Source organism: Ambystoma mexicanum, chromosome 1q, assembly GCF_040938575.1.
Source record: "Ambystoma mexicanum isolate Mex_15411 chromosome 1q, UKY_AmexF1_1, whole genome shotgun sequence".
Lineage (NCBI taxonomy): Eukaryota > Metazoa > Chordata > Amphibia > Caudata > Ambystomatidae > Ambystoma > Ambystoma mexicanum.
In genome coordinates this window covers 791,328,258-791,353,921 of record NC_090922.1, presented here as the reverse complement: position 1 = coordinate 791,353,921, position 25,664 = coordinate 791,328,258, and the positions used below count along the sequence as shown (strand labels likewise).

General features: G+C 49.6%; 1 protein-coding gene across 4 annotated transcripts in view; it reads left to right on the top strand.

Moving 5' to 3' along the window:
• TPR (translocated promoter region, nuclear basket protein) overlaps positions 1-25,664 on the top strand; it is a 2,097,972-nt gene that overhangs the window by 497,517 nt on the left and 1,574,791 nt on the right. For all 4 annotated transcript variants that reach the window (XM_069641376.1, XM_069641377.1, XM_069641375.1 and 1 more), the window contains exon 19: positions 22,854-22,988. In XM_069641376.1, the coding sequence (XP_069497477.1) occupies positions 22,854-22,988 (135 nt within the window). The remainder of the gene's footprint in view (positions 1-22,853; positions 22,989-25,664) is intronic.

Here is a 25,664-nt window from a genome sequence, read left to right as displayed (position 1 = left end):
GTGATCAGAGCTGGCAACCACAGCCACGCTGCCTTTGGGTCCATCTCCTCTGGATCCAGCGCAGCCCCAGGAGCCCATGCCAGTCCCTACGGCACCGGCTCCCATGCCTGTTCCAGTCACGGCAGCAGCCTCTGGCACTGATGGTCAGTACACCACTGCTTCCTGTGCCCAGCACTCCTCCGGGTTCACCGGACTAGCAAGATGCAATGGTAGACCTAGAGGAGGACCCTGACATCATCAGCCAAAACTTTTCACGGCCGGCCAGGCTGAGTATTTGGGGATCCCACAGCCACAAGTGGAATGGAGGTGGTTGTATTTGACGAAGTTCTCACTCTACGCCTCACTGCTAGAACGGGAATCCCACTGCACAAGGGCACAGTGGCACGTGCCAATAAAAGGATGGCTCAAGCCACATTCTACCCAGCCTACCAATCGGCGTCTTGACGCAAAGTTCAGGCAAAGAGAAGGGGACCCCCTCTTTCTGTCGGCGCACCCCCAGCCATTCATCAATGATGGCGACAGCTTCACTGTACCATAAGCCTGTCGTCCTCAGCTACATCAGCCTCAGCACTCCTGGGGAAGGAGGAGAAGATCCTGGAGGTGTTTGGAAAGAATCTATTTGAATGCCCCTCTCTGTGCCTGTCCAATGCGGATGCCATGCTGGTGGCAGTCAACTAGAGGCTATGGTGGGGGATCGCTGACTTTGTACCTTAACCCCCTGTGCAGAGCCAGGCTTGTTTCAAGGCTGGGCTGGCTGAAGCCAAATTAGTGGCACCAGACATAATGGAGTCCACTGTGGCTCACACCGATACCTCAGGTCGTGCCATCTGTATTGCTACTGACGTGAGAAGGGTGGCTTGGCTAAGAGCCACTAAGTTCAATCCTGATGTCCAGGAACTTATACTGGCACCTTCCATTCGAGGGGGCTGATCAGTTTCATTCAACAACGGACGAGGAACTCTAGCAGAAAATGAATAGCTTGCAGACTTTTGTCTTGATCGATCTTCACCAAGTCCACCCCTAAGGCATGTCGCCAAGCAACCAGCCCTTGGACAAGGGTCTGTCCTTTGGAGGCTTCAAGGGTTTCCAAGAGAGGCAGTCCAGACAACCTGACAGATCCCTGTGCCAAAACAGGCGCAAGCAGCACAAGGCGGCTCACAAGGGCTTTTCCAGAGGGCAAGAAATTGTGACGCATACATCCTTATCCACGAGTCTACTGTGGGGAGCTGGCTTGCACTTCACTCACCGCTGGCGGACAATGTTCACGGACCCATGGATCCTCTCCGTAGGATCCATGGGCTTCTGGCTACCCATCCTCCCTCTATTCTCCTCCACTCACAGATTGGTACAGCAAGTCTGACTGAAATACGCTTGCTTGTAGAGTCAGGCAGTGGAGGGTATTAGTCTTGCAGCGGGGTCTGGGCTTCTATTCATGAATATTCACCATACACAAACAGAACCAGGCTGGCTTGAGTGTTGTTGGACCTTTCCAATTTGAACCTTTACCTTCCTCTCCAAAAGTTCAAGATGGTTACCCCAGCGCTAATAGCTGAGATATTGTGTGTGGGAGACTTGATGTGCTTTCTGGATCTGAAGGATACCCACATACATGTCCCGATCTAGCATCACATTGGTACTTTCTGAGGTTCAGGATCATGGGTTTTCACTTTCAATACAAGGTTCTAGCCTTTGCCCTCAATTTGGCCCCCAGGGTCTTTACAAGACTGGTGAACGCTGTGGCAGCCCTACTCTGGATGCAGGAGCATCACCTATACCCATATCTAGACTGGCTAGTCAGGGCAAGGGCTCCAGAGGCAGTCCAGCACACTGCCTCCACCCTCAAGAATACACTACACAAGCTGGTATTTTCTATTAATCTCAAGAAGTCACAGTTGGCGCCTGTGCAGAGTCGAACCTTCCCAGGCCTTATCTGGGATACGAGCTCTGAGGATCCCCCCCTCCCCCCCCCTCAGCAGACAAGATCGCAGCCATCAAGAGGGCCACGGGGCATTTTCTTAGCAGAGCAGTGACCTCGGCATGCTGGTACCAACACCTCTTGGGCATCATGGCGGCATGTCTCCTTGCAGTGCCGCATACGAGACTCAAAATGAGGCGATTGCAGTTGCACTTCTCAGCCTCCTGGAGTCAGGAGAGGGGTTCCCAGGTGGAGCTGGTCAGCAGCCCGCATCTCCACCAGGGCCTAGTCGGTTGGAGCATGGATGACAACTTGTGGCTAGGCAGGCCTTTCTGGCAGCCAGCACCTCAGGTCACATCACCACACATCCCTAGAGGGCTAGGGAGCTACCTTGGGCTGCCAGTGTCCATGGGATACGGTCCCATCGGGAGCAGGTGGCCCACATCTATTGGCTCAGGTTGATGGCCATCTGGATTGCTCTCAAAGCCTTCCTCCCGATCAGCGGCAAGGTGATCCTCATTCAGATGGACCGCTCCACCAGCATGTATTGCATCAACAAGCACGATGGCACCAGGTCGCCGCCCCTCTGCACTTTACCAGAGCCCAATGCCAGATGTGGACTGCTAAACATGCACCTGGAAGCAATCCACCTGCCAGGGGGGAGTCCAACCTGGAGGCAGACGGGCTCAGCCGGCTGGGTGCGGACAACTACAAATGGCAGTTGGACAAACTGGTCCTTCAGGGGATCTGTTAGGCAGAGTTTGTATGCGGTACCCTTTGGGACCACTACACACAACTAAGACTACCGGTGTAAGCCAAACCAACCTTTGGTATAAGTATGTAACAAAGTTTTTGGTAGCGAGCTTAGCAGTAAGGCTTATATCAAGAGGGAATGTGAGCTTGTAGGGGTGTTACACAAAGGTCTACAATGAAAAGTATTCAGATAGACACTTGGACTCAAGGTTTCTTGGTAAAAACACTTATTAATTTATCACACAATCATTTAGAAAGTATTCCCTAAAGAAGGCAACCAATGTCAGACAAATTATACTACAATACTGATTAGTAAGCAGTTGAGCTCCCTTGAAGTTGGAGCCAAATAGCATTGAAGTAGTAGCAAAAAGGCAGAAGATAATCAAACAAATATCAGTTACTCTAAAACACTGATGGCGCCTGACCTCATGGAATCCAGTGGCTCATATCGATACCTCAGGCCGTGCCATCTGTATTGCACGGGCATGAACAGCCTGGCTCCGGGCAACAAAATTCAACCCGGATGTCCAGGAGCGCATTCTAGATCTACCGTTCGAGGGGTGGGCCCCCTTTCCACTCCTCTTCGGACAAGGAGCTGGATAAAAAGAAAAACAACTCACAAACAGCAAAGTGTCTATCCATTCTTACAAAGACCATGCCCAAATCGTACACCCAATCTCAGCAGCGCACGGAAAGGGGTTGTACATATGGAGGGTTCCGCGGCTTCCAGGCAGACGGACCGTTTGCCATCTTAGAACCGGCGCAAGCAACTGAAGGGGTGGTGTGGGGGGAGGGGGGGGGAGTAGGGCTTTTTCCATTCCCCTCTCCTTAGCGACAGCCTCTGAGGGAAAGAAAACATGACACGCCCCTTCGGGTCCACATGTCACCGGTGGGGGGCAGGCTTCCCCTCCATGCACATTTCTGGTGCTAGAATTTCAGACCCCTGGATCCTCTCCATAGTATCCACGGGTACTGCCTTCCTATCCCTCCCTCTCCTCTGCTCCCACAGATTGGGACAGCAACTCTTTTGACGTAGATCCGGTCGCTCGTAGAGAGCCAGGCAGTGGAGGTAGTCCGAGCCTCCCAGCGAGGGTTTGGGTTTTGCTCCCGGGTTTTGGCCATTCAGAAGAACCAGGGGGGCCTGAGAGTTGTGCTGGACCTTTCCACCCTCAACCTCTCCTTACCCTTGCAAAAATTCAAGATGGTTTCGCCAGGTTTTATAGCAGAGACATTGGACAGGGGAGACTGGATGTGCTCCCTGGATCTGAAAGACTCGTACCTACACGTCACGATTTGGCAGCCCCATCGGTCTTTCCTACGGTTCAGGGTCATGGGCTACCATTTCCAATACAAGGTCCTTCCTTTTGGCCTCAATTGTCCCCCAGGGTCTTTACCAGACTCATGAATGCCGTGACGGTCCTCCCCAGAGGGCAGGGTCTCCACATCTACCCATACCTCGACTGGCTCGTCAGGGTTACATCTCTGGAAGCAGTTCACCACTCTTCCCATGCCCTTATGAACACCCTACACGATCTGGGCTTCTTGCTCAATCTCACGAAGTCTCAGCTGCAGGAAACGCAGGCTCTGACCTTCCTTGGCCTCATCTGGGACACGTGCTCAGAAAAGGTCTTCCCGTCAGAGGACAAAATCTCAGCCATCAAGAGGGCCCCCACCCACTTCCTCAGCAGAGAGGTGACCTCGGCATGTTGGTACCAACATCTCCCGAGTCTACTTGCAGCAGTCCTATTAGCCATTCCGCACACAAGACTAAGGATTCAGAGGATTCGGCTGCACTTCATGGCCTCATAACCAGGAGAGGGGCTCTCAATCTGAGATCAACGTCCCTCCATCGCTCCACCCGGACCTAACATGCTGGACTGCAACCTATGGACGGGCAAGCCCTTTCGGCCGCTTTCCCCGCAGGCCACCATCACCACAGATTCCTTGCTCGAGGGCTGGGGAGCCACCCAGGACGGCCTCTCGGTCCACGGCACCTGGACTCGACAGGAGCAGGAATACCACATCAATTGGTTGGAGCTGAACGCCATCTGGCTAGTGCTCTGAGCATTCATGCCGCTTCTCAGGGGCAAGGTTGTCCTCAACCAGACCGACAACTCGGCCAGCATGTACTACGACAACAAGCAGGGATGCACCAGATCCCCTACTCTGTGCAGTCTGGCAATCGGCATGTGGGAGTGGGCCCTAGAAAACATTTACCTCATGGCAGTCCACCTCCTGGGGGAATACAACCTGGAAGCGGACAGGCTCAGCAGGCTTGGAGCAGACAGTTATGAGTGGCAGGTCTTCAACTTGTGGGGTCACCCCCACGTGGATCTCTTTGCCACCTGGCACAACAAGCAGTGTCCCTACGTATCCTGGCAGGGACAGGGCTCCGGCTATCTGGGCGACGCATTTCACCTCCAGTGGACTGGCATGAAAGCCTACGCTGTTCTGCCCACTCCCCTGATCCACAGGGTAATTGGCAAAATCAAGGAGTCTCTCCTGTAGCTCCATGGTGGCCAGCCAGGCCATGGTTTTCGCAGCTTCTCAGCCTCTCGTAGGTGTCCTCGATTCACCTCCCGACAGGCCCAGCACATCTTCTCGCGCAGCAGGGGGACTGCAGAGTCATCCACCCTGCCCCAGGAAACTAGCCCTCACAGCGTGGTACCTGAGCAGGTAACGCTTGCCTCTCACAGGCCAATCTGGAGATAATTCAGGGTGCCAGAAACAAAGCCACCAGCGCCCAGTACAAAAACAAATGGACCAGATTGTCACTGGGCAGACTCCAAGTGTATCGACCCCTTGCCGTGCACTTTGGACGATGTGCTCTCCTTTTCGGCGCCCCTCACTCATTCAGGCATGCAGGTTGACTCATGCCGTACATACCTTACAGTCATTGGAGCTTACAGGAACTCGGAGAAGGGCATTTTCTCCTCCTCCAAACCTATAGTCAAGCAACACCCGACTAGTCTTGCTAGCCTCTACCCACCCGTCAAGAGACCGGACCCTGTGTGGGACCTTAACATAGTGTTGGGCGCCCTGGCGCACAAACCATTCGAGCCAATGGCATCTGTGGACATCAGGCTGGTCACCTTCAAGACGGCCTTACTAGTCGGTCTTGCCTCGCAGGCGCTGGTCGTCTCAGAACCATATAACCACCTTTCACAAGGACAAGGTAGTCATGCAGACGCACCTGGCATTTCTGCCCAAGGTACCGTCTGTGTTCCACTTGAACGAAGGACGAAGCAGAGTGCTGCACTGCCTGGATGGCAGGCGTGCCCTAAAATTCTACTTGGACAGGACCAAGTCGGAAACCCTGTTTGTCACTTTTGGAGGCTCAAGATTCTAAGGCTTCCATAGCCTGCTTGATGGTCTCTGCCATCAAAGGAGTGTACGAGGGCCAGCACAAGCCACTTCTGGCCAACATGCATTCACACGCAGTTGGAGCCAAGGCAACGGCCATCGGGTTCCAGCGCCATGTCCCTTGGCCAGTCATAAGCAGGGTGGTCACTTGGGCCTCTCCCTCGGCTTTCTGTAAGCATTACTGTTTGGATGGCGGCTCTAGATCTAATGCAGCCTTTGGACAGGTGGTTCTCAGGAACCTATTTGCTTGAGGAGGATCTCCTCTCCAACCTGGGGCTACGTTCATTTGTAATCACCCATACGGAACGGAGGAAAGGGGACGGGACGTAAGAGTAATTATAAGTTACTCACCGTAGTGACTAACGTAGTCTTACTCCATAGTCCCCTTTCCTCCATACATCCCACCAACCTCACCTTTAATAATACTGGTATCATTTGTTAAATCTATTGTCGACGCGTCAGTGGGGACTGAGGTGTGGCGCCGGAGAGTGAATTCGGGGCAGCGCATGCTCCCTGGGTCGCACCCCTCTAAATTTAAAGGCAAAGTTTTTTTTTCTGGTGAAAAATGTTCCGTCTCCCGTCACTTGGAAGGGATGCCCTTACAGTATGGAGGAAAGGGGAATATGAACTGAGTACTTAAGTCACTACGCTGAGTAACTTATAATTTTTCAGAGCCTGCCGTGAAGGGCTGTCTAGAGAAGAAATGCAAGGCTCCTGAGTCCACCCCGAGATGTCTCATGTCGCAGTCGGTGGTGATGGCGGCAGTGAGCCGTAAGGCCAGAAGCCAACACAAATGTGTCATGCCACGGACAGCAAAGCCAGGAAGCAGGACACAGGACACATTTGGGAAGAAAGTCCTGATGATAGGGGCTACTACGGTAATTGCTGCCAACTCCTTGGCCATTATGGCCAGATATGACTGGGAAATGTGGCACAGGCTAGCCCCGATTCTCGTTCTCCTTGAGCAACACTGTAAAGAGGCAATGCTGTTGGTTAGGGAAGGGGAGGAGTCCTCAAACCACAGCATCAATATCGCTGTGGACTTGGTGTCAGGGTTTAAGCAGATCAATAATGGTCTGGTGCTCCAACGGCAGGCCTGGCTGAAGTGTACAGATTTTCACCCAGAAGTCAAGTACAAGGTTGTCGATATGTCCTGTGAGGGTGAACACTTGTACGGAGAGAAGATAGACGAAGCCCTGAAGGGGATGAAAGAGGATACAGATACAGCAAAGTCTTTAGGTTCCTTGCAGAGTGGCTGCCCTGTTCGTTCCTTTCGGGGAGCCGCTGGTAATGCCCGGTTGGCCTCCTCCAGAGACCGAAGTTGTGGGCGCTCCTGCTAATCGTCGCAAAGCTATAGGCACTCTGCCTAGCCGGCGCAGAAGAGCAGAGACTTTCAAGCTCAACGCAAGAAAGGTTCGCAAGCCTCGGCTGCTAAAGGAAGACAGTCAAAGTCTCAACAATGACTGCCATGTGGGCAGTCTGCTGGGGGGCAGGGTGGCGACCCGTGTCAACGAGTGGCAACTTATTATATCAGATCACTGTGTGCTGGACACAGTACGTCTCGACTACTCAGTTTCGGCGTCCTCCGGTCCCTATTCCGCCGAAGTATGTGACGCAGTTGCATCTTCCAGTCATGCGGCAGGTGGAGGTACACATGCTAGAAAAAGGGGCGATAGAACCAGTTCTGGTGGCAGAGTGGGGCCAGGGGGGGTGTACTCCTGGTTTTTCATCGTGTAAAAGCGCAATGGCAAATGGAGGCCTATTCTAGATCTTTGGGCACTCAAGAATCTGAGGCGCCTGAAGTTAAAGATGCTCACACTTCAGGATGTAATCTGTTTGGTGCAACTGGGCGAGTTCCTAGCATCGTTGGATCTGCAAGACGCCTATTTTCACATCCCAATTAGGCAGAAGCACTGCAAGTCCGTTTATGAAGTGTCTGGCTCTGGTGGCTGCTTTCCTCCGCAGGGAGGGCCATCATGTGTACCCCTACCTGGAGGACTGGTTAAGGCGTTGGTCTCCGGAGCGGGCATGGGAGTCTCTCATGGAGACTATGGGCCTGTTACAACAGCTGGGATTTGCCGTCAACTTCGAAAACTCCTATTTGACACCTTCCAGGGAATTGGTGTTTCTCAGAGTGCAGTTTCTCACCCAAGACAACCTGGTGAAGCCCTCAGACGAGAGGGTGGTTAAGTTGCAAGCCAAGGCAGGCGAGTGGAGAAGGGGTACAATGGTCTTGATCCGAAGCTACATGTCAATGTTGGGGGAAGCATGGCGTCATGTATCCCACTCCTTCCCAATTACTGCCTCTTCATGAGACCATTTCAGGTTGGTCGCAAAGTCGAGGGTTCTGGTCAGACAAGCTGGTAGTCTGCAAGGGGTTGGTGGAAGCCCTTCGGTGGTGGACTTGCACAATCAATCTTGTGTGGGGTATGCCCCTGCTGGAACCAGAGTTTCAGTTCACGATCATGGCAGTCACTTCACAGGCAGGGTGGTGTGGGGGGCGCATCTCAAGGTTGCAGGTACGGGGCCTGTGGTCTCTGGAGATGGCATTTCATATCAATGTACTCGAATTGAGAGCGGTTCACAGGGCCCTGAAGTCGTTTCTCCCACACATCCGAGGAGCAGTGGTTAGGGTGTTGACGGACAATACCAGCACGATGTACTGTTTGAGGTAACAGGGGGGCATGCATTCCTGAGTCCCTTCAAGAGGTGCTGGAGTTTTGGCATTGGGCTCTGGCTCAAGTGATCCATATTGTAGCTTTCCATCTGCCTGGGGTTCTGAATGTTCAGGTGGATGTGCTCAGCAGAGACGTCTGTCAGCTGCACGAGTGGCGGTTGAAGACGCAGCAGGTGGAAGAAATCTTCCGCCGGTGGGGGACTCTGCCGATAGTCTTGTTTGCTACAATTGAAAACGGTGTCCGGAATGCCCGCAGAAGGGCTCATCCGGATTCAAGGGATTATCCATTCCCATGGACGGACCTATTCATGTATGCGTTCCTCTCCCCCTTTCCACTGATTCGGAGGACCATCCAGTGGGTGAGGAAGTATCTGTGCAGGTTTTCAGATCTCTTTATCTAGCGGTGGAAGAGCTGGTTTGTCTCTGTGCGGGTCTCAGGATGAAGCCAGAGGGTGGCACCACGATCCGCCGTCTCTCAGCCTGGCGGCGTGGCTCCTGTTCACTCGGTCGCCTAGTTATCTCCCGGGAGTGCTGCCGGATCCTGGAAGAGGCAAGGGCCCCTTCTACCAATGCATCGTATGGTCGGAAATGGGCGAGATTCTGTGCCTGGTGTGAGGTCCATCCAGGGGTGCAGCCGTTGGACGCCTCTCCGGCCCAGGTTCTCCCGTATTTGTTATCTTGCGCAAGGGGGCCTGCCGTTATCATTCATCTAGGTGCATTTGGCTGCAGTTTCTAGGTTCACGAGAAGGCGCAATGCTGCTCTGCTGTTTAATGATCATTTGGGTGAACATTTTCTAAAAGGGATGTTTGACATTTCTACCAGAGAAGCGGTTTGCATCGGTGTGGACCATCAATGTAGTTCTCTTCTCTCAGACATCCGTTTGAGCCCATGTTGACGGCTTCTTTGAAGTTTCTCTTTTGGAAGGTGGCATTTCTAGTGGCGATTACCTCGGCCAGACAGGTGTTGGAATTGCAAGCACTGGTCATTGTCCCTCCTTATGAGTTTTCTGCAGGACAAGGTTATCCTGGCTACTAACCCGCACTTTATCCCAAAAGTGCTGTTGGCGTTTCACAAGCTTGCTTCTATTGCCTTGCCCACATTCTTTGCTAATGTGTCCCCACCGGTAGAAAGGCCCTTCATTCTCTGGAGGTTAAGAGGGCACTGAAGTTTTATCTGAACCGTACCCAAGACTTCCAGAAGTCGAAGCAGCGGTTTGTGGCATTTGGTCCCTCCAACAAGGGGCACTCTACTTCCAAGCAAGGGTTTTCCCGGTGGGCCTCGTCTTCAATTTCATTTTGTCACATGAAAGCTGGCAAGCCTTTGAGGGGCACTCCAAAGGCTCATTCTACACGGTACACAGCGTCGTCAGCGGTGCTATGGTCTGTTTTGCCGCTTGTGTACATTTGCCAGGCAGCTTCCAGGGCGGCGCTGCATAACTTCACCAGGCACTACTGTCTGGGACTGCATCATGTGGAAGATGTGCAGGTTGGACGGGCGGCCCTCCAAAGCCTGTTTCAGTAAGGTAGGCCCCGCAGCTTCAGGAGTTTCTATGTTGCTCTATTACTTGCTAGTGTGTGGTCTCATGCATGACAAAACATGTTATCGGTGGGGTTTGCCTGTGATGCACCACCACACATTGGTCATACTACTATGTAATCTATTGCCAGCATGTGAATCCATGAAAGTTCAATGCTTGAAGGGAGTAGTGTCTTACTGCTCTTACTTCAGCCGGTCCGATAGCACAGCGAATAGAGTGCTTGCTTTGACACCTGTGCAGAGCCTTCTGATGCAGATTCGAATCCCGGCAGGGCCAAACTCAGCTTTTCATCCTTCCGAGGTCGATGAATGAGCACCACAGGTAATAATAAGCAATGCTCAGATACCTGAGGGTTCGTGGCGCTATATAAATGCAAAATTATTACCTGTAACTCCATTTCTCCAGCATTGGTATCTTTCATGGATTCACATGCGCCAGCCGGCCGCCCCCTGGAGGCAAGCCTTGGTTCGGGTCTCCTCTACTTTAAAGGTTAAAATCTGAAGGGAAGCAGAGGGGGCGGGGCTTTTTATACTAGATGTCATATTGGTGTAGCCAAAGCACCCAAAAAACATCGATGGGACACTGAAGTGTCAGCGTTTTCCATAGGAAAACGCTAAGTTAAAGTTACCGAGCTTTCCCAGCCTGACGGGGGGGGGGGGGTGGGTGGGGGCGGGGGAATATTCCATGAACGATACCAACGCTAGAAAAATGGAGTTACAGGTAAGAAACTACTCCCTTCCATAGCAAGGTGGATGTTTACTGCCATCAAGAAGCCGTACGAGGGGCAGCACAAACCTCTTCCAGCCAATGTTCATGCCCACGCAATCAGAGCTAAAGCCACTGCAGTTGCTTTCCAGAGGCACGTCCCGTGGCAGGTTTTCAGCAAGGCGGCTACATGGGCTACGCTCTCGGCCTTCTGCAAGCACTTCTGCTTTGATGCCGGCTTCAGGTAGGACATGGCGTTTGGTCAGGCAGTGTTAAGTAACTAGTTTTCTTGGGAGAGCACCTCTCACCATGGGCCTACAGAGCAGAGACGGAATTAAACTAAACCCTCCTTCCGTGTAATGCCACTTGACACATCTTCTCCTAAATCATCAGTTGTACTCGCCCATACAGTATGGAGGAAAGAGGACGGGACATGAGAGTAATTAAGTTACTCACCGTAGTGACTAACTTACTCCTAGATCATAGTTCCCTTTTGTCCATACATCCCCCCCCCCCCCCCCCCCAATTATACTGGTGTTATTAGGCAATCTTAATATTGCCGACGTGTCAAAGGGGACTGAGTGGCACCGTTGGGCGGAGTCGGAGTGCATGGTCCCAGGGCTGCACCCCATATAAATTTAAAGGGGATGATGATTTTTCTGGTGAAAAAGGATCCGTCTCCGTCCCTAGCGAGGGACGTCTATACAGTATGGAGGAAAAAGGACTATGGACTAGGAGTAAATTGGTCACTACGGAGTAACTTGTAATGTTCCTTCCAACTCAATGTGTGGCTCTGGCCTGGGATCTTAACCAAGTTTTGACTTGACCTTTCTTTGGAGTTCTCCATATAAACTCAAAAAGCCATGTTCCCTGTGGCTCTGACTCAAAACGATCTTCCTTGTGGTGAGTACTGGCATATAAGTAATTTAAGGCTCTTCTCTTGGCTTGCATAGCTTCTGTTCCCTAATGGAAAGCGTATGTTAATGGTCATACCTTATTTTTGCATTGGGTAGTTTCAGATTTCCATGTGAGCCAAAAGATAAGTTTACCTGTCTTACCCACCGCCTCACCCTTCTAAGTAGGATGGGAGGCGCATATATTGAACCCTAAGAGGGGTTTTGCTTTTTACATAACCAGGGCCATTTTGGCAGGGCTAACAGATTAGTTTTTTTAAAATAAAACTTTACCTGTAAAAGCCATTGCAAAGCAGACTGTTTCCTTTTGGATCGTGCTCTTCATTTGAGTGCTGTACATGAGAAGGTAGTGAAGTCCCTCTGCTTGATCTACTGGAGTTTTGACCACTTTATCTTGATGTTTGTCAGAAAGCTACCTGGTCATCCCTGCACACCACCTACAAACACTACCTAGACTCCAGTTGGGCAAAATGGGTTTTGGAATAGCTTTTTAACAGGTTTCTTGGACTAGGGTACTTTGGCTCTTTGATTCATTTCTTTTGCAGATTCCTCATCAGATTTCCTTTCCAGCGCCAGCTGCTTTGAAACCTTTTCGACTGGTGACGTAGTGCACCTTGACTCTGCCGTGGATCCATCTTGACGCAATGCGGTGGTCGTAGACTCCAGACAATACGTCAGTCGTACATAAATCGATACGCCCCCATTTCTCAGTGCCTTTTTTCCATGCCTTCATTACACTGTTCAAGGAACTGCTCACTGGAGAATTCTCACCGTTTTCCAATTTTGCTACCAATTCATCGTTTTGCGATTTAAATGTCCACTCCCAAATCGTGTTTCGAGAGGCACACAGACTGCAATTTTAAGATGTCTGACATACTTGCACATGATCTCCATGAGGTGCCTTCGCACAGTTCACGCCACTGAAGATTGCGGTTTGTGTCAGCAGATGAATCTGAAATCGTTAAGGGAGCAGGCTGTGGTGCATCCTGTCGAAGACTCCAGCTTGTTCAACTACTTGGTCGTCCAAACACGTGACAACCCCCCCTCTGCCCCACACCCTATAGAGAAAGCACAGGCGTTGCAAGAAGGCTAAAAAGAGATCACACTCCAGGAACCGTTTGCGGTCTTCCTCTTATCACAAAGAAGCGTTTCCATCGATGCAGGCATGCCTCTGACTCATCTGAGGTGTGAGCTAGGTCCCAATCCAGCTCTGCACCATCCAGAACCGAATGGCAAGAGTTTAAGGAGCAAATGCTCCAGATGATGGAGGCTACTGTGGGTAAGGCGAAACCCTTGATGCAGATAGCCTGGGAGGTCCCAGTGCTACCGGCACCAAGGAGACTAAGTTTGGTGTCTTCGGGCCCATGAACGACCATTGTCAAGTAGACCATGTTATCGAAGCTGCAGTTGCTGCCGACGGCCCCAGTGCCCTCGGTCTATCTCGGTATTGGTATACGAGAAGTCGTATATCAGAGGCAAGATTCTTTTCCTTCGACAGGATGGACTCCATTTTCGGAGATGATGGGACCAGGCTCTCTGTTCAGCCGGCGGCAGGAGGATCAGGCAACACATTTTTTGCTGATCAGGCTGACCTCATTGACTTAGCTGAAGGCCTATGCGTCGCCAGTGCCTTGGACACCTCCCCTGACCTGGACACGCAACGGGCCCTACCTAATGGCCATGCAAATGCTGGTTACCGAAAGACTGCAGAGTGGTCTATATCATGGGCTTGTGTGCCCCTGAAAAACCACTGCCAGTTTACGAGCCAAGAATATTCTACACAGAGGTCCACCCACTGAGCGCAATGTCTTTCAATGTGGCAGTTTCAGACCCCATTGCCTCAGTTTGGCAAATATCCTGCTCTACACCTCCCGTGGACTCTTGACCAAACAAATGCAAACCCGCAAGGGTAGATCACCTAGCCTAGTCTACTCGCGCTATGCCTGAAGGTTTAGTGGGCCAGGCAGCCACAATGAGTACTAGGCTGTCCACATCGACCTCCAATTTACCAACTGACAGAGCCGAAGAAATAAGATGCTTTAGTTATTCTTTTTTCTTGTAGAATCTCTCAAGTCAGTACATGCTTCGTGTGCCTTTGCCAAGTATACTCGTGGCCTTTGGAGGACGATTCAGGAGGCGGCAGAACGCATACCGGAAGGGGAAGGCTTTCTGCACTTAGTAGAGTATGGCAAGGAGGTAGCCTGCCAAAGCTTGCAATCTGGTCATGGATGTTTTTGATTGTATGGGCTTGGCTATGGGTTTGACTACAGTGATGCACAGGCAGGTTGCTCGACATTGCCTTTGATGGCATGCACCCGATCCTAGGGCTGATGAGTCCTTAAAAATGTTGGCTGCAAAGCCGCTGGGCCTGGCTGTCCAACAGCCGGCAAAGCCATCCTTTAGGTTTTCCTCTCGGGGATGAGGCTTTCGACAGTTTGTCCCATTTGGAAGTTGCGGTCCCCACAACCCAGGCAAGGGCAGAGGAGTTTCCCACGCTCTGGAATGGGCAGAGGTTCCTTTAGGGGCCAGCAGGTGACCACAGCAGCGGAGGGAGCAGCTTTGTTACCCCCGCCGCCCCATGTTTCTCCAGCTGGAGGGAGAATTGGAGAGGATGGGCACCATTTTGGGAGGTAATCTGACACCTGGACATTGCAGTTAATACAATGGGGCTAGTATGCCCTTCTTGCGAGGACCCCCTGTTAGGCAGAATCCTGTGCAGTGCCCTTAGGGGCGACTACACACAATTAAGACTACAAGTGGTAATACAAGTTTCACCTTTGGTACAAGCCTGTACTACTATGTTAAAGTGGTAGCAGTAGCGGTGCAGCCAGGCTTATCTCAAGAGTATATGAGCAGTAGCAGAGATTACACAAAGGGACCACAATTACTGTGACTCGAGCAAACACTGACTCAAGTGTTCAGGTAAAAAATAGAAGTACATTTATTTTTAAACCATTTGTTATAAACACAACACTTCTATTAATTCAAAACCACACGTAAAATATACTACAACCAATTTGCTTTGTACGGTACAACTTCAAGCTAAGTACCCTATGTTGTAACGGACCGGTGTTGTGAAACAAAAGACGTTACCGGGAATATATATGCCATCACTTTTTGACAGTAATGACAGTTCGGTCTTATTAAAGAAACGCGTATCCGCGGCAAGAAATGTTACCGGGGCAAAAATACACTTAGCACCTGAGATGCCCAGAGAGTTGGGGGCAAAAATCATAGGCAATACTTTTGTCAAGGCAGACAGAATCAGAGAACACTTAGACAGAAATTCAAGAGTCAATAGGCCGGAGCCAGTGTGAAGTGGAACCGGGTTCCTGTTGTCGAGGATCACATTCGAAAGTTCACGATTCAACCTAGCCAGGAGTACTTAGATATTGTCAATGGAGGAAGCAAAAGTTACAAGGCGGGAAGATGAGGACAAGCCTTGGAGGAGGAAAAAAGGGATTCACCCGATTTCCTCAAGCAGAACAGTCCCTTAATCAAGGTAGAAGCTGGTGCCACGGCAGTTGTTCCTGGTAGCTTGCTGCAGACCCACGGTTCCTGGAGCTTCAGCAAGGATGTTGTCTGGAGGGGTCTGCACCACACAGGGCTGAAGCTGGCAGCAGCGATGGTGAATAAAAGGTGCGCTCCTTAAACAGGAGAGGCTCTTCAGATGGCTATCTGGACCATTACAGCAGTGTGCAGCGATTTCGACCACGAAGAGGATCCTCTGGCTATAGAAGATGAGCTGGTTATCCCCACCAGGCTCTAGGGAAGAAGACTCCGGACTGGATCTTCTCTGGTCATCGAAGGGTAGATAGCTTAGGACTGCAGCAGGGCTTCACCGGGACCGGATAGTTGCAGCAGCGGACTTCTCCGCTTCTCTTCGGTTCCTTGTAGTTCCAGTGGGGAGACTGACTTCTAGGCCAAGAGTCCTGCCTTTTATGCGAAAATCCCCCATTCACACAGCCTGGCTGTCAGTCACGCAGCAGGGGGGGTTGTCCAGCCTGGACAACCACCTCAGCCAATCATGGCAAAGTGCGACTTGGGTTTCCTAGGATACCCTGTGCAGGGGGTGACTACACCCCTTCCTCACATTGAGCCCACCTAGACACCCAGGTGCCTAGAGGAGGGCTTCTTGGCAGAAGCCCACCAAAAGACAGTGAACAAAGAAGGAAAACCTGGTTTGCCATGCAAAGTAAAACACAAGAAGGACTTTAACAAAAAGAAATGGCGAATAAACCTGACCAGAGCCAAAAGAAAAAGTATTTGGTCAAGCGGGTTTAAGTTCGAGGCTAATATAATGGCCTACAACAATACCACGTTTATATAGTATAATCGTGGTAGAAAAGTTAGGGTAGATACCACTGCCACCAGCCAAGTCTAAATGTTAAGAGCGAAACAATGCTCTAGGAGGTACAGATGAAAGGGCTAAGGATTAACCATTTCCAGTTCTCCTTGTAAGATGGGGTGTACTGGATCTGTGGTTAAATGACTAAAGTTAATGGCAATTTTAGCCTTTTCTGGAGGACCATAGTCGGCCTCAGAAATGGAGTCGGTGGGAAGTCTAAAAGACAACACTGTGTACTGCACTGAAGGTGCTGTGTAACACACACAAGAAGGGGGCTACTGAAGTGGTGTACTCCAGAGCCCACAATCAGAAAAACAGATGGAATACACATGGCAAAACATGGGTAAAAGTGGGGGAAAAGCTCACTCTTACCAAGTGGAAAAAAATAACTCCAGAAATCGAACAAAGCTGCTGAGGGACTCACTAGGTAAGGGTAATTAGCCATTGAATGAGAATTCTCTGCAACACCCCCAGACAGACCACCCTTCCACATAACCACAACATGAGCTCCTGGATGAACTGCAAGCCCTGTTGGAGGGTGCTGTGGTAGAGGTGCCTCCCAAACAGGGTGTGGCTGGTATTCTGGTATTGCCGATTACCCAAGAAAGTGGGAGGGCTGAGTCCCATTTTGGACCTCGGAACCTTGAACAAGTTCAGAACGGTGACTATAGGAGATTCTCAAGGCTCTGCATTTTCTGGACTGGCTGGCGTTATATTTGTAGGATGTTTAATCCCATGTGCCCATTCATCCGAGTCACAGAAGAAAGATCAGATTCCTCATAGGGCACAGGGACTACATATTCCTGGTGCTCCCCTTTGGGTTGGCTGCTGCTCTGTCGGTCTTCACCGAGCTGATGGCAGTAGTGTTGGAGACACTTGTGACAGATGTTCGAACTATTCCCGAGTAACACCATCTTGCTGGTGGCTTCCTTACTTCCTGAATTTTTCTAGTGCCAGGGGCCAGATTGCGCATGCAATATCTGCAATGGCTACAGGAGGGGTCACGGGTCCCAGTTTTTTTGCACCCTGAAAGATGTTCTCTGTGTGTCTAGGTTTGTGGCCAATGGTGTCACTTGGTGGCCCAGCTCTGGGACATGGTAGGGGAACCTTTCTGGACTCCATGTTCCCAGTTCAGGGTCGTCACACACCGGTCCCTGGAGTTTTGGGGAGCTCTGTGCGACTATCTGCAGGTGAGTGGCCTTTGGTCCACAATGGAGAGCTGATGGCATATAAACAGGCTGGAGCTCCAAGCAATGGGGCTCGCCCTGAAAGCTTTTGCTTACTCTGAGTGAAATGCATCCTGATCATGAAGGACAATACAGTGGCCATGCACTATCTGAACAAGTAAGGTGTGCAGTCTTTTCCCCTTCGCAGGGAGGTGATGCAGCTGTGGTTCTGGCTGTTAAAGAACCTGATCTGTCGCAGCAGTCCATCTGGCTGGAATGGAGAACGGGCTGGCAGACTCCCTGAGCAGGCAGAGTATGGTCTCACACGTGGAAGGCCTGCTAGGAAGTGTTCAAGGAGATCTTTGCTCGGTGGGCGGGGTGTACCCCAACAGTGGATCTGTTTGCCACAGAGTCCAACAGGAAGTGCGGACAGCTCAGATGGAGGGATTTCTCGGTGAGTCAATCTTGGGCGGCGGGTGGGGAGGTGCATTCCTAGTTGAGTGGGACTCCGACCGCCACTATGCCTTCCTGCTGATTCCAGTCATCATCGGGAGGTTCCAGGCAACCATGTTGATCGGCCCAGATTGCGTGAGAACGTGGTACTCGAATGCCTGGACTTTGTGTTGGAGTAGATTTCCTTTTTGAGTGAAACTCTCTCCACCTGTCCCCCAGCACTTTTACTTTCTCAGGAGATATGCTTTCCTCCATTTCTTCTGGCCTCTACAATTTTATTATTGCAGCACACAGCACTTTTTCTGTGCAGTGTTGCTGGGTGCTTCTTGAGCTTCCCATTTTATTTTCCTTGTGAAAAAAACATATTACCTGGGCACAGGGGGTGCTTGCGAGACACCCTTTTGACCCGCCTGTATTTTATTTTGTCAGATCAGCACAGACACCTGTGGTATCATGCAAGATTGCAAATGCTTGAGATCCTTGCGGAAAATGAGGTAATGCGTAATGGTAGAGGGCTGGAGGCTGTGTGATGGTTGGGAGCTGAACATGGAAGTATGTTAAAGCCTGCTCTCCTGCTAAACCTTTATCTTTGAACTGAAACCACTAAAGTACATTCTTGTCATCTGCTCTCAAGTACATTCTCCTTGTCCCTGTCTGGTTCCTGCATCTTGGCTGTCCATCCGGCATACTACTGTTGTGATGGGTACAAACCAGGCTGGTTAGGTGTACGGTTGGGAAAAGGTTTATTACAAGAAATAAGGAGACCCCTGAGGAGACAACTGGCAGTAAGTTAACCAGGGGATTTCATTCGTAACGGCTCTCCCTGTAATATTCTAGAACTGAGGTTCTAGAACAGCACGAGAAGGCACAGTAATATGTATACGTAACTACATCCACCTTATGTGGAGTGCTGAGGGGAGACGGGGTCTCCCTTTTCTCAAGGTTTCCATAACTTTTAGTTACTGTTGCAATTTAATCTGACAGGCTGGTTAGTGTATTTTTGCATGACTTTTTGTGAACTTTTGTCACAGGCTGTCATCGCAGCGACACTAGTGTCACCATTGCCTAAAATGGTGGCTGTAGCTTTCTATGCCCTGTTCATGACTTCTTCTTACTTGAGCCTTCTTCTACCTGCCTGGATGGGGAGGTCTTGATGGGTCTTTTACGGGCTTCCCTTGGTAACCCTGCCAAGGCCATGATTGCTTGAAAGGACAGGAACTAGAGGTGGTAACCAAAACTCCCCTGCTCTTTGACCTGCAGTGTACCTGCCTGGAACCATTTTGAACTGGGAGACTGGTTGTCCCCTTGGACAGCCACCCCCCATATTTGCATGGAAGGCTTATCTGGTGGGCTCAGCCAATTTTCTTGCATAAAAGATGTCCTGTAGTCTACCACTGGATTTAAGATCAGAAGAGGAATTCATAGGACATCCCAGCAACTTCCAAGTGACCGCCAGAGCCGTTGAGTGGCTGCTGCAGACCCGACCCTGAATTCCGAGTAACTTGGAAGATTTCCTGAAGACTACTTCCTCCCCTGGACTTGTGGGCCCAACCAGCCTAAAGACCACATGCATTTTGCGGCATCCCATGAATGGGTGCAACCCTGCAGGGCTTCAAACTCCCAATACATCGGGACCTGTGCCATTTCATGGTGCAACTTCTTGTGAAGCGCTGTTTCTGCTGAAACCTTGTAGGAATCCTTTTGGTCCTGCAGTGACTTTTCTGCTCCTAGAAGTCCTCTCAGCTGAGTCCTGGACCGGGAAATGCAGAAAAGTTACCGGACGACAACTGTCCCTGGCATGCCTGTGAAGGGCTCAACGCACCAGTGCTGCGAAGATCCACTGCTCGAGTGCATCTGTCCATTCCCTCCATTTCCTTATTCAGCAGCCCAGGCCAAGAAACCCGAACCAGGGATAACTGTTGCCTCACCTTGGGGACAGTCCTGCTGCACGGAGTTCTTCATTGAAAAGGTACTAACCTTAGTCTCACTGCACTGTTCTTGTAGGGCTGCAGGTAAACTGTTACTTGCAACTCCTCCAGAGCACCCCGAGTCACATTGGGTTGAACAACCCTTTGGGCTTTAACTTGGCAAATTACCTGTTACCTGTAAAACTGAACTTCATAGACTGCTTTATCTGCTGCTTAGCTGCCTCTTTTCCTCCTCCGCCCTTGGTCACTCGACCCCAGTGCCCCCCTTGACTCTGAGACTCACCCTGCATAGGGTTGGACTTTTAAAGATTGGTTAAGGAGGGGATAACTGAAATTACACGAGTTGATCTAAAGTTTGCTTATTACGGTCAGTAAGTTCTCTCACTTTGTGTTTGATTTAAAGCATTCTACCTTTTTAATTCTACTTTATTACTGTGTAAATAGTACTTGCCTGATTTACTACTGAAGCCTTAGTGTTTCTAAAAGAAATCACTATTTTTATGTAACTTCTAGTGCCAGTATTTCCTTGGACTAGTGTACTACCGCCCTTCTCCCCCCCCAGACAAAGCCTGGCTGCTCAGCCATTGCTACCAAACCTTTGGGTAGTTCAGGCTAAACCAAAGGGGTACAGCCCTGTAAACTAAGGTGGGTTTTTTCATGTTCTGTCACAGATATAACTTAAAACTCACTAACACTTGGCCATCTACCTAGATCTCCGGCTGCCTTCTCATTTGGACTTACTATCCCAGTCGGTGGGTTGGATGTTATCTGGACCCACTCAATCTACATGCGTGGCTATTGAGCATGTGATATGACTGGGACATCTCAGAGGAGGTGCTTGAGGTGCTGCTGGCTGCACCCAGACCCTCACGCTCGCTGTACGCATGCAGATGTAGAGGATTCGAGGCGTGGGTCAGGGAACGTGAGATTGACCCAATCTCTTGCCCCACCACTGCAGTAATGGAGTTCCTTCTTTCACTGGCCTCGTCAAGCCTTCAGGTTGCAACAGTCAAAGGATACTTGGCAGCATTGTCTATTTTCAAAAGGTCTCCGGATCAAGGGTCTTGCCTTACAATCCCGGTCATGGCTCATTTCCAGAAATGCCTTTGAGTTTCTGCCGCTTCCTTTTGTTGTCCGACTGGGGACTTTAAATTTGTTCTCACTTTCCTCCTGGTGGCTCTGTCTGTACATTGTCTAGTTTGGTTGCTCACTTTGAAGACTGACTTTCTATTTGCAATCATTCTGCCCACAGGGTCTGTGAGTTGCAGGCTTTGTCATGCAAGCCTCCATTTTCACGCCTCTTGAAGGAGAAGGTATCGCTGAAGGTGCGACCACGGTTCTTGCCAAAGGTCGCTTCGGAGTTCCACATCTCCGAGGGCATAGACTTGCCCGTGTTCTACCCGCCTCCTTATCCTTCCCTGTAAGAAGGTTGCACATGTTGGACGTTAAGAAGGCCCTTAATGTCTGTCGTTAGGACAGCAGAGTTTAGGAGTTCTGACCAGTTGTTTGTACCTTTTCCCTGTCAAAGGGTTTGACTGTTTCTAAGCAGACCATATTTAGGTGGATTAGTCTGTATATTTGAGTGCTCCCGCCAGGCATCGGGGTTCACTCCCCTTTGGGCGTGGCTGTTTCTTCAGCACTGAGGGGCGTGCCAGTTAAATCTGTTGGGTGGCGACATGGTCCTCGTTGCACACCTTCACCAAACATTACTGTTTGGACGCGTCACGTGGTGCTGATGATTGCTTTAGGAAGAGCATTGTTACCTAGTTTGGGGACTTTTATCCCTCCGCCAGACTACATACTGCTTTCGGAGTCTATCCGATGACGAATCTGTGGGAGAAAGAAATCCATTGATGGAGAAATTACTTAATTGTAATGTTCTTGCTATGGATTATTCTCCTGCAGATTCATCACCGCCTTTCTCACCAGCCCCACTAAAAGGGCCTACTTTCCATGACTGACCGTCTCTTAGAAGATAAGATCTTATTGGACTCGTATGCCTGTTTGTCCTCCTGTCTTGCAATTATGTTCCTCATTTTAAGACTCCTGTTACATTTTTGTTTTTATGAGCATTGTGGCTGCTTTCAGCCAATTCCACCATATTCCTCTGCACTAGCTGAACTCGGTTAGTGGTTAGGGACCGGGGGGGCGTGGGGAGGGTCGTCGCGAGGAGGGGGATAAATTAGGTAGGGGGTATTGTGATGTAGTTTATGTAAGAGCCAAGATGGACCCATGGCCAAGCTGATGTGTACAACGCCCCATGTCAGTTTTCTGATTGTTAAGTAATTTCTCCTTTGCTCTCCTTCTGAACAGTCTGTACAGTTCAATATAAAAATTAGTAATCTAGGAGGATGCAATCCATTGGAGGGGGATATTTTTTCCCCATGTCCTTCAGGTATTGGGTCAAAAGACTTAAATTGTTTTAAAGCGAAACTGAAAGATTTAGAAAGACCCCTCTAACACAGAGGGGTCTTTCTAAATCGCATTGTCAGCCACTGCGCCGCGCACAGGGGCTGACTGGCATGGCGAGACCAACCGGACTAGCTGTGGGAGTCAGAGGTGTGTGTCTGTGTGAGGGAAGAGTCTGATCGAGAGGAGTCTGGTCTTTTTGATATGCAACCTTCATAAAACAGGAAAATGACAGAGAACCGTTCTTCCTGGTGGCTTTTACTTTCAGATTCATCCTCAAACTCCCATACTGCCCCACATTGCAGAAGCTTCAAATAAAAACGTAAAATATTTTCTATTTCAAACTCTCCCTACAAAGGTGTTCCGTTCACTGCTGAGTATAGGTGTAGGGTGCGGGGGGGTTCCGAACCTAAGTCCCGGGTCATGATATTCTCTATAAAGTGCACTGTTGCCACTGCTTGCCATCTAACCAGATGAAGAAAGTGTGTGAGGGGAAACGATAAAAAAAGAATTACATGAAGTAATTTTCCCTTTAACTATGGCGTTTCTTGCGAAGACTGTTGAAATATTTTTTTTTTTTTTACACATGCCCTATGTTACCCTTTTTGATCTGGTATTAAAATGTTTTCTAGCGTTTAATCTGCTATTACAAACTGATAACATTTGAATATTTTTTTACTGCAGGTGAGGGCGGAAAATTTGAGGAAGGAGAAGGATATGCTGAAGATGTCAGAAGTACGGCTAAACCAAGAGCGGGAGTCTTTAATTGCAGGCCAGAGGGGGCAGAACCTCTTATACACTAATCTACAAACTATTCAGGTATTTTTTTGTACCCTTTTTCTCAAATATCTAGTTTGGATATTTGGCATTATATTCAATCTTGTCTTTTCCAAGGTGGATTGGCAGAGTTTTGAAGAAGGCTGCACCCCCCACCCCTCCCCCTTGCACAATGCCCCTACACTGCTGCACATTCAGGATGCACCGCACAGATGCACTGAGCTGTATTTAAACCTTCCTTTCAAGTACAGATCTCCTTCTGTGAATTGGAACTGATCTGAATGCCATCCCTCTTTGTAAGTGCATGAAAACCACATCCTTCTAGACTGAATTATCCTACCCATTTGTAAACTTTCTAATAGATTCCCAAGGATCGAAATTGGGATTTGTTGACGACTAGCAAAAAGGAGCTCCTGGGTATCCAGCATAACCAGTTGGGCAGGAGCTACCTCTGGGGAACCAGGAGCTAGTACAGACTGCACAATACATCTTTATAGTCCTTTATATATATCCCCAAACATACATAGCTAATATCACATAGCTCGGTTTGTATGGCACCACTTGCCCCAGGAGTCAAAAGTAGCTTGTGGTTGCTGATGGTTTAAGCTAACCAGGCTCCCCTTGGTTATAACCAGGAGCTAAATAGCTCCCTGCTCCTGGCAATTTCGGACACTGCATTGCTTCTACCCACAGATTCTTCATCTTTAATATTCTGTTGGTAGCACCAGCTGTCGTTGGAAACTTTTTGGACTGGTGGGGCTTGCACAGCGCTAGGCCGGCTCAATCTTCTGTCGATGCACACCCCCAAGACTGACTATACACCACACAAGTGTATATAAATAGCTGCTGCACCCCATGACCTTCATTTATTTAACACACTTTTGCAACATGGCTCTAACAATGTATGGTAGTGCATAATCCCCCATAAGGCCTTAGACTCTGTGCAGACTGTGGGAGGCAAATGTCCATGTCTGATCCCCACAGGATATGCCTATAATGGGGAGGACGGATTGTGGTTCCCGTGCATGTTAAGGTCCTCGGGGAGTGTCTAAAAGCTCTTCACTGTCTATCACAAGGATGCTATGAGCACCCCTTAGAGGAAGAATGTGATAAAACAGCAAACATTTAAATCTTTTATCTCCATAGACTTCTGTCAAATGCCCCAAAGTTTTTGATATAAGATTTTCTTAGCTAATTTTGTGCAGGGTTACTCTCACCTTCATAGTTAAATATTTTTTCATTTTAAACTGCAACCATCACCTTAGTCACGTGCCCAAGGCAGGCTGGTGGCAGTGGATGTATTTGTAGTGTGTCTTGTAAGTCAGACATGGGAGGCGAAAAGAGGACTTGTTAGAACAGGCTATTTTATTGAAATAGTACGTCTAGAAGGGTTCCCCATTCTAAAACAACCAGGTGCTAGTCAGTTTGTCTTGCAATGAAAATTTTCCTCCATCAAAATATACACTCTCCTAACTTCTGCCCTACCGCTATGATCATAAAAGACAATACATGCCGAGGTAAATTGGTGTTGGCTGGTTTTCTGAGCCCCACCAGAGTTCTCAAAGTCTTGCCCAGCCTTGCAGCTGTTATAATAGTCCAAACAAAAAGAAAAATCTGTTCCTCTTTGCAAAAAGGCTTGGTCAGTCTGAACATTTCCTACTTTATCATGTCTTTTGGGATGTATTTTCATTATTGGGTGCAACTGGTTTTGCTGACCTGGGTATGTTGGTAGTCACAAAAACAAAACTCTTTGCCCCTCTTTTGTATATTTCTACTTTAAGCCTTGTGCGGGAAACGGGCCTGCCCAGCCCTGCTTTGTTTATCTGATCTTTTTCCACTTATTCGGGGGTGTGAATTCTGAGCCAAGCATGGGTTTGGTTGTCTTGCTGCCCTCCACCTGCTCCTTGTATGACGTTGCGTACTTTCTGTTCAGCAACAGTGCCTGTTTGCGGAGGCAGTCTTTCTGGCCAGTGCAGAACCTTGCTGTCATCCTGGCTCTAGTCTGCACGGTTCCTTCTCTTGTCAATTCTTCCTCTGGGATTCTGGTGTCAAAAAGGCTGTACATTGCTTCTGATTTAGTTTTGCTTCCTTCTTTGCTGACTCCGATATAGACTGGCTCCCTGCCTTGATCGAAGCTGCAACGTTTCACTGCCTCCCCTGGCTCTCCACCCACCACGCTGATGGAGTGGATCTTTGGCTCGGCTGCTCCTGTGAGTGAGGCACTCCCTTCTCAACGCACACATGCTTGAGTGTCCTACTCTTCAGACGATTCTCCTGCTTTTTATTTGCGTCCAGGTGTCTTTATAACCCTCGCTGGAATGGGAGGGGAAATTCCATTTGTTCTGTTATTCACAAACAGGCAGCAACAAATATAGGTCAGAAACCAAGCCATCTACTTTAAAAGGGCCCAGGACATGATTGACTTGTTCAATATCCATCTAACCAACAAGTAGCTAAAGGGAGGCAGAATTAAATCCTTATTTGGAGATTGCTTGTCCCCAGAAGTGGGTGGATGCCAGCCCCAGTAGGATCTTACTTGTCATGTCCCTTAGGGATCTTATTGTGTAGCAGGCTCAACTCCCTAGTCAGAAATGGGGTGCCCAGGCCCCCCATAGAGAAGGGACGATTTTCCTGGATTCGTGTCACTTTTATATTTTCGCATGTACTTTTGCATTTTACCACATTGTGTCTTTAGGAGTACTGTATGCCCTAAAATGG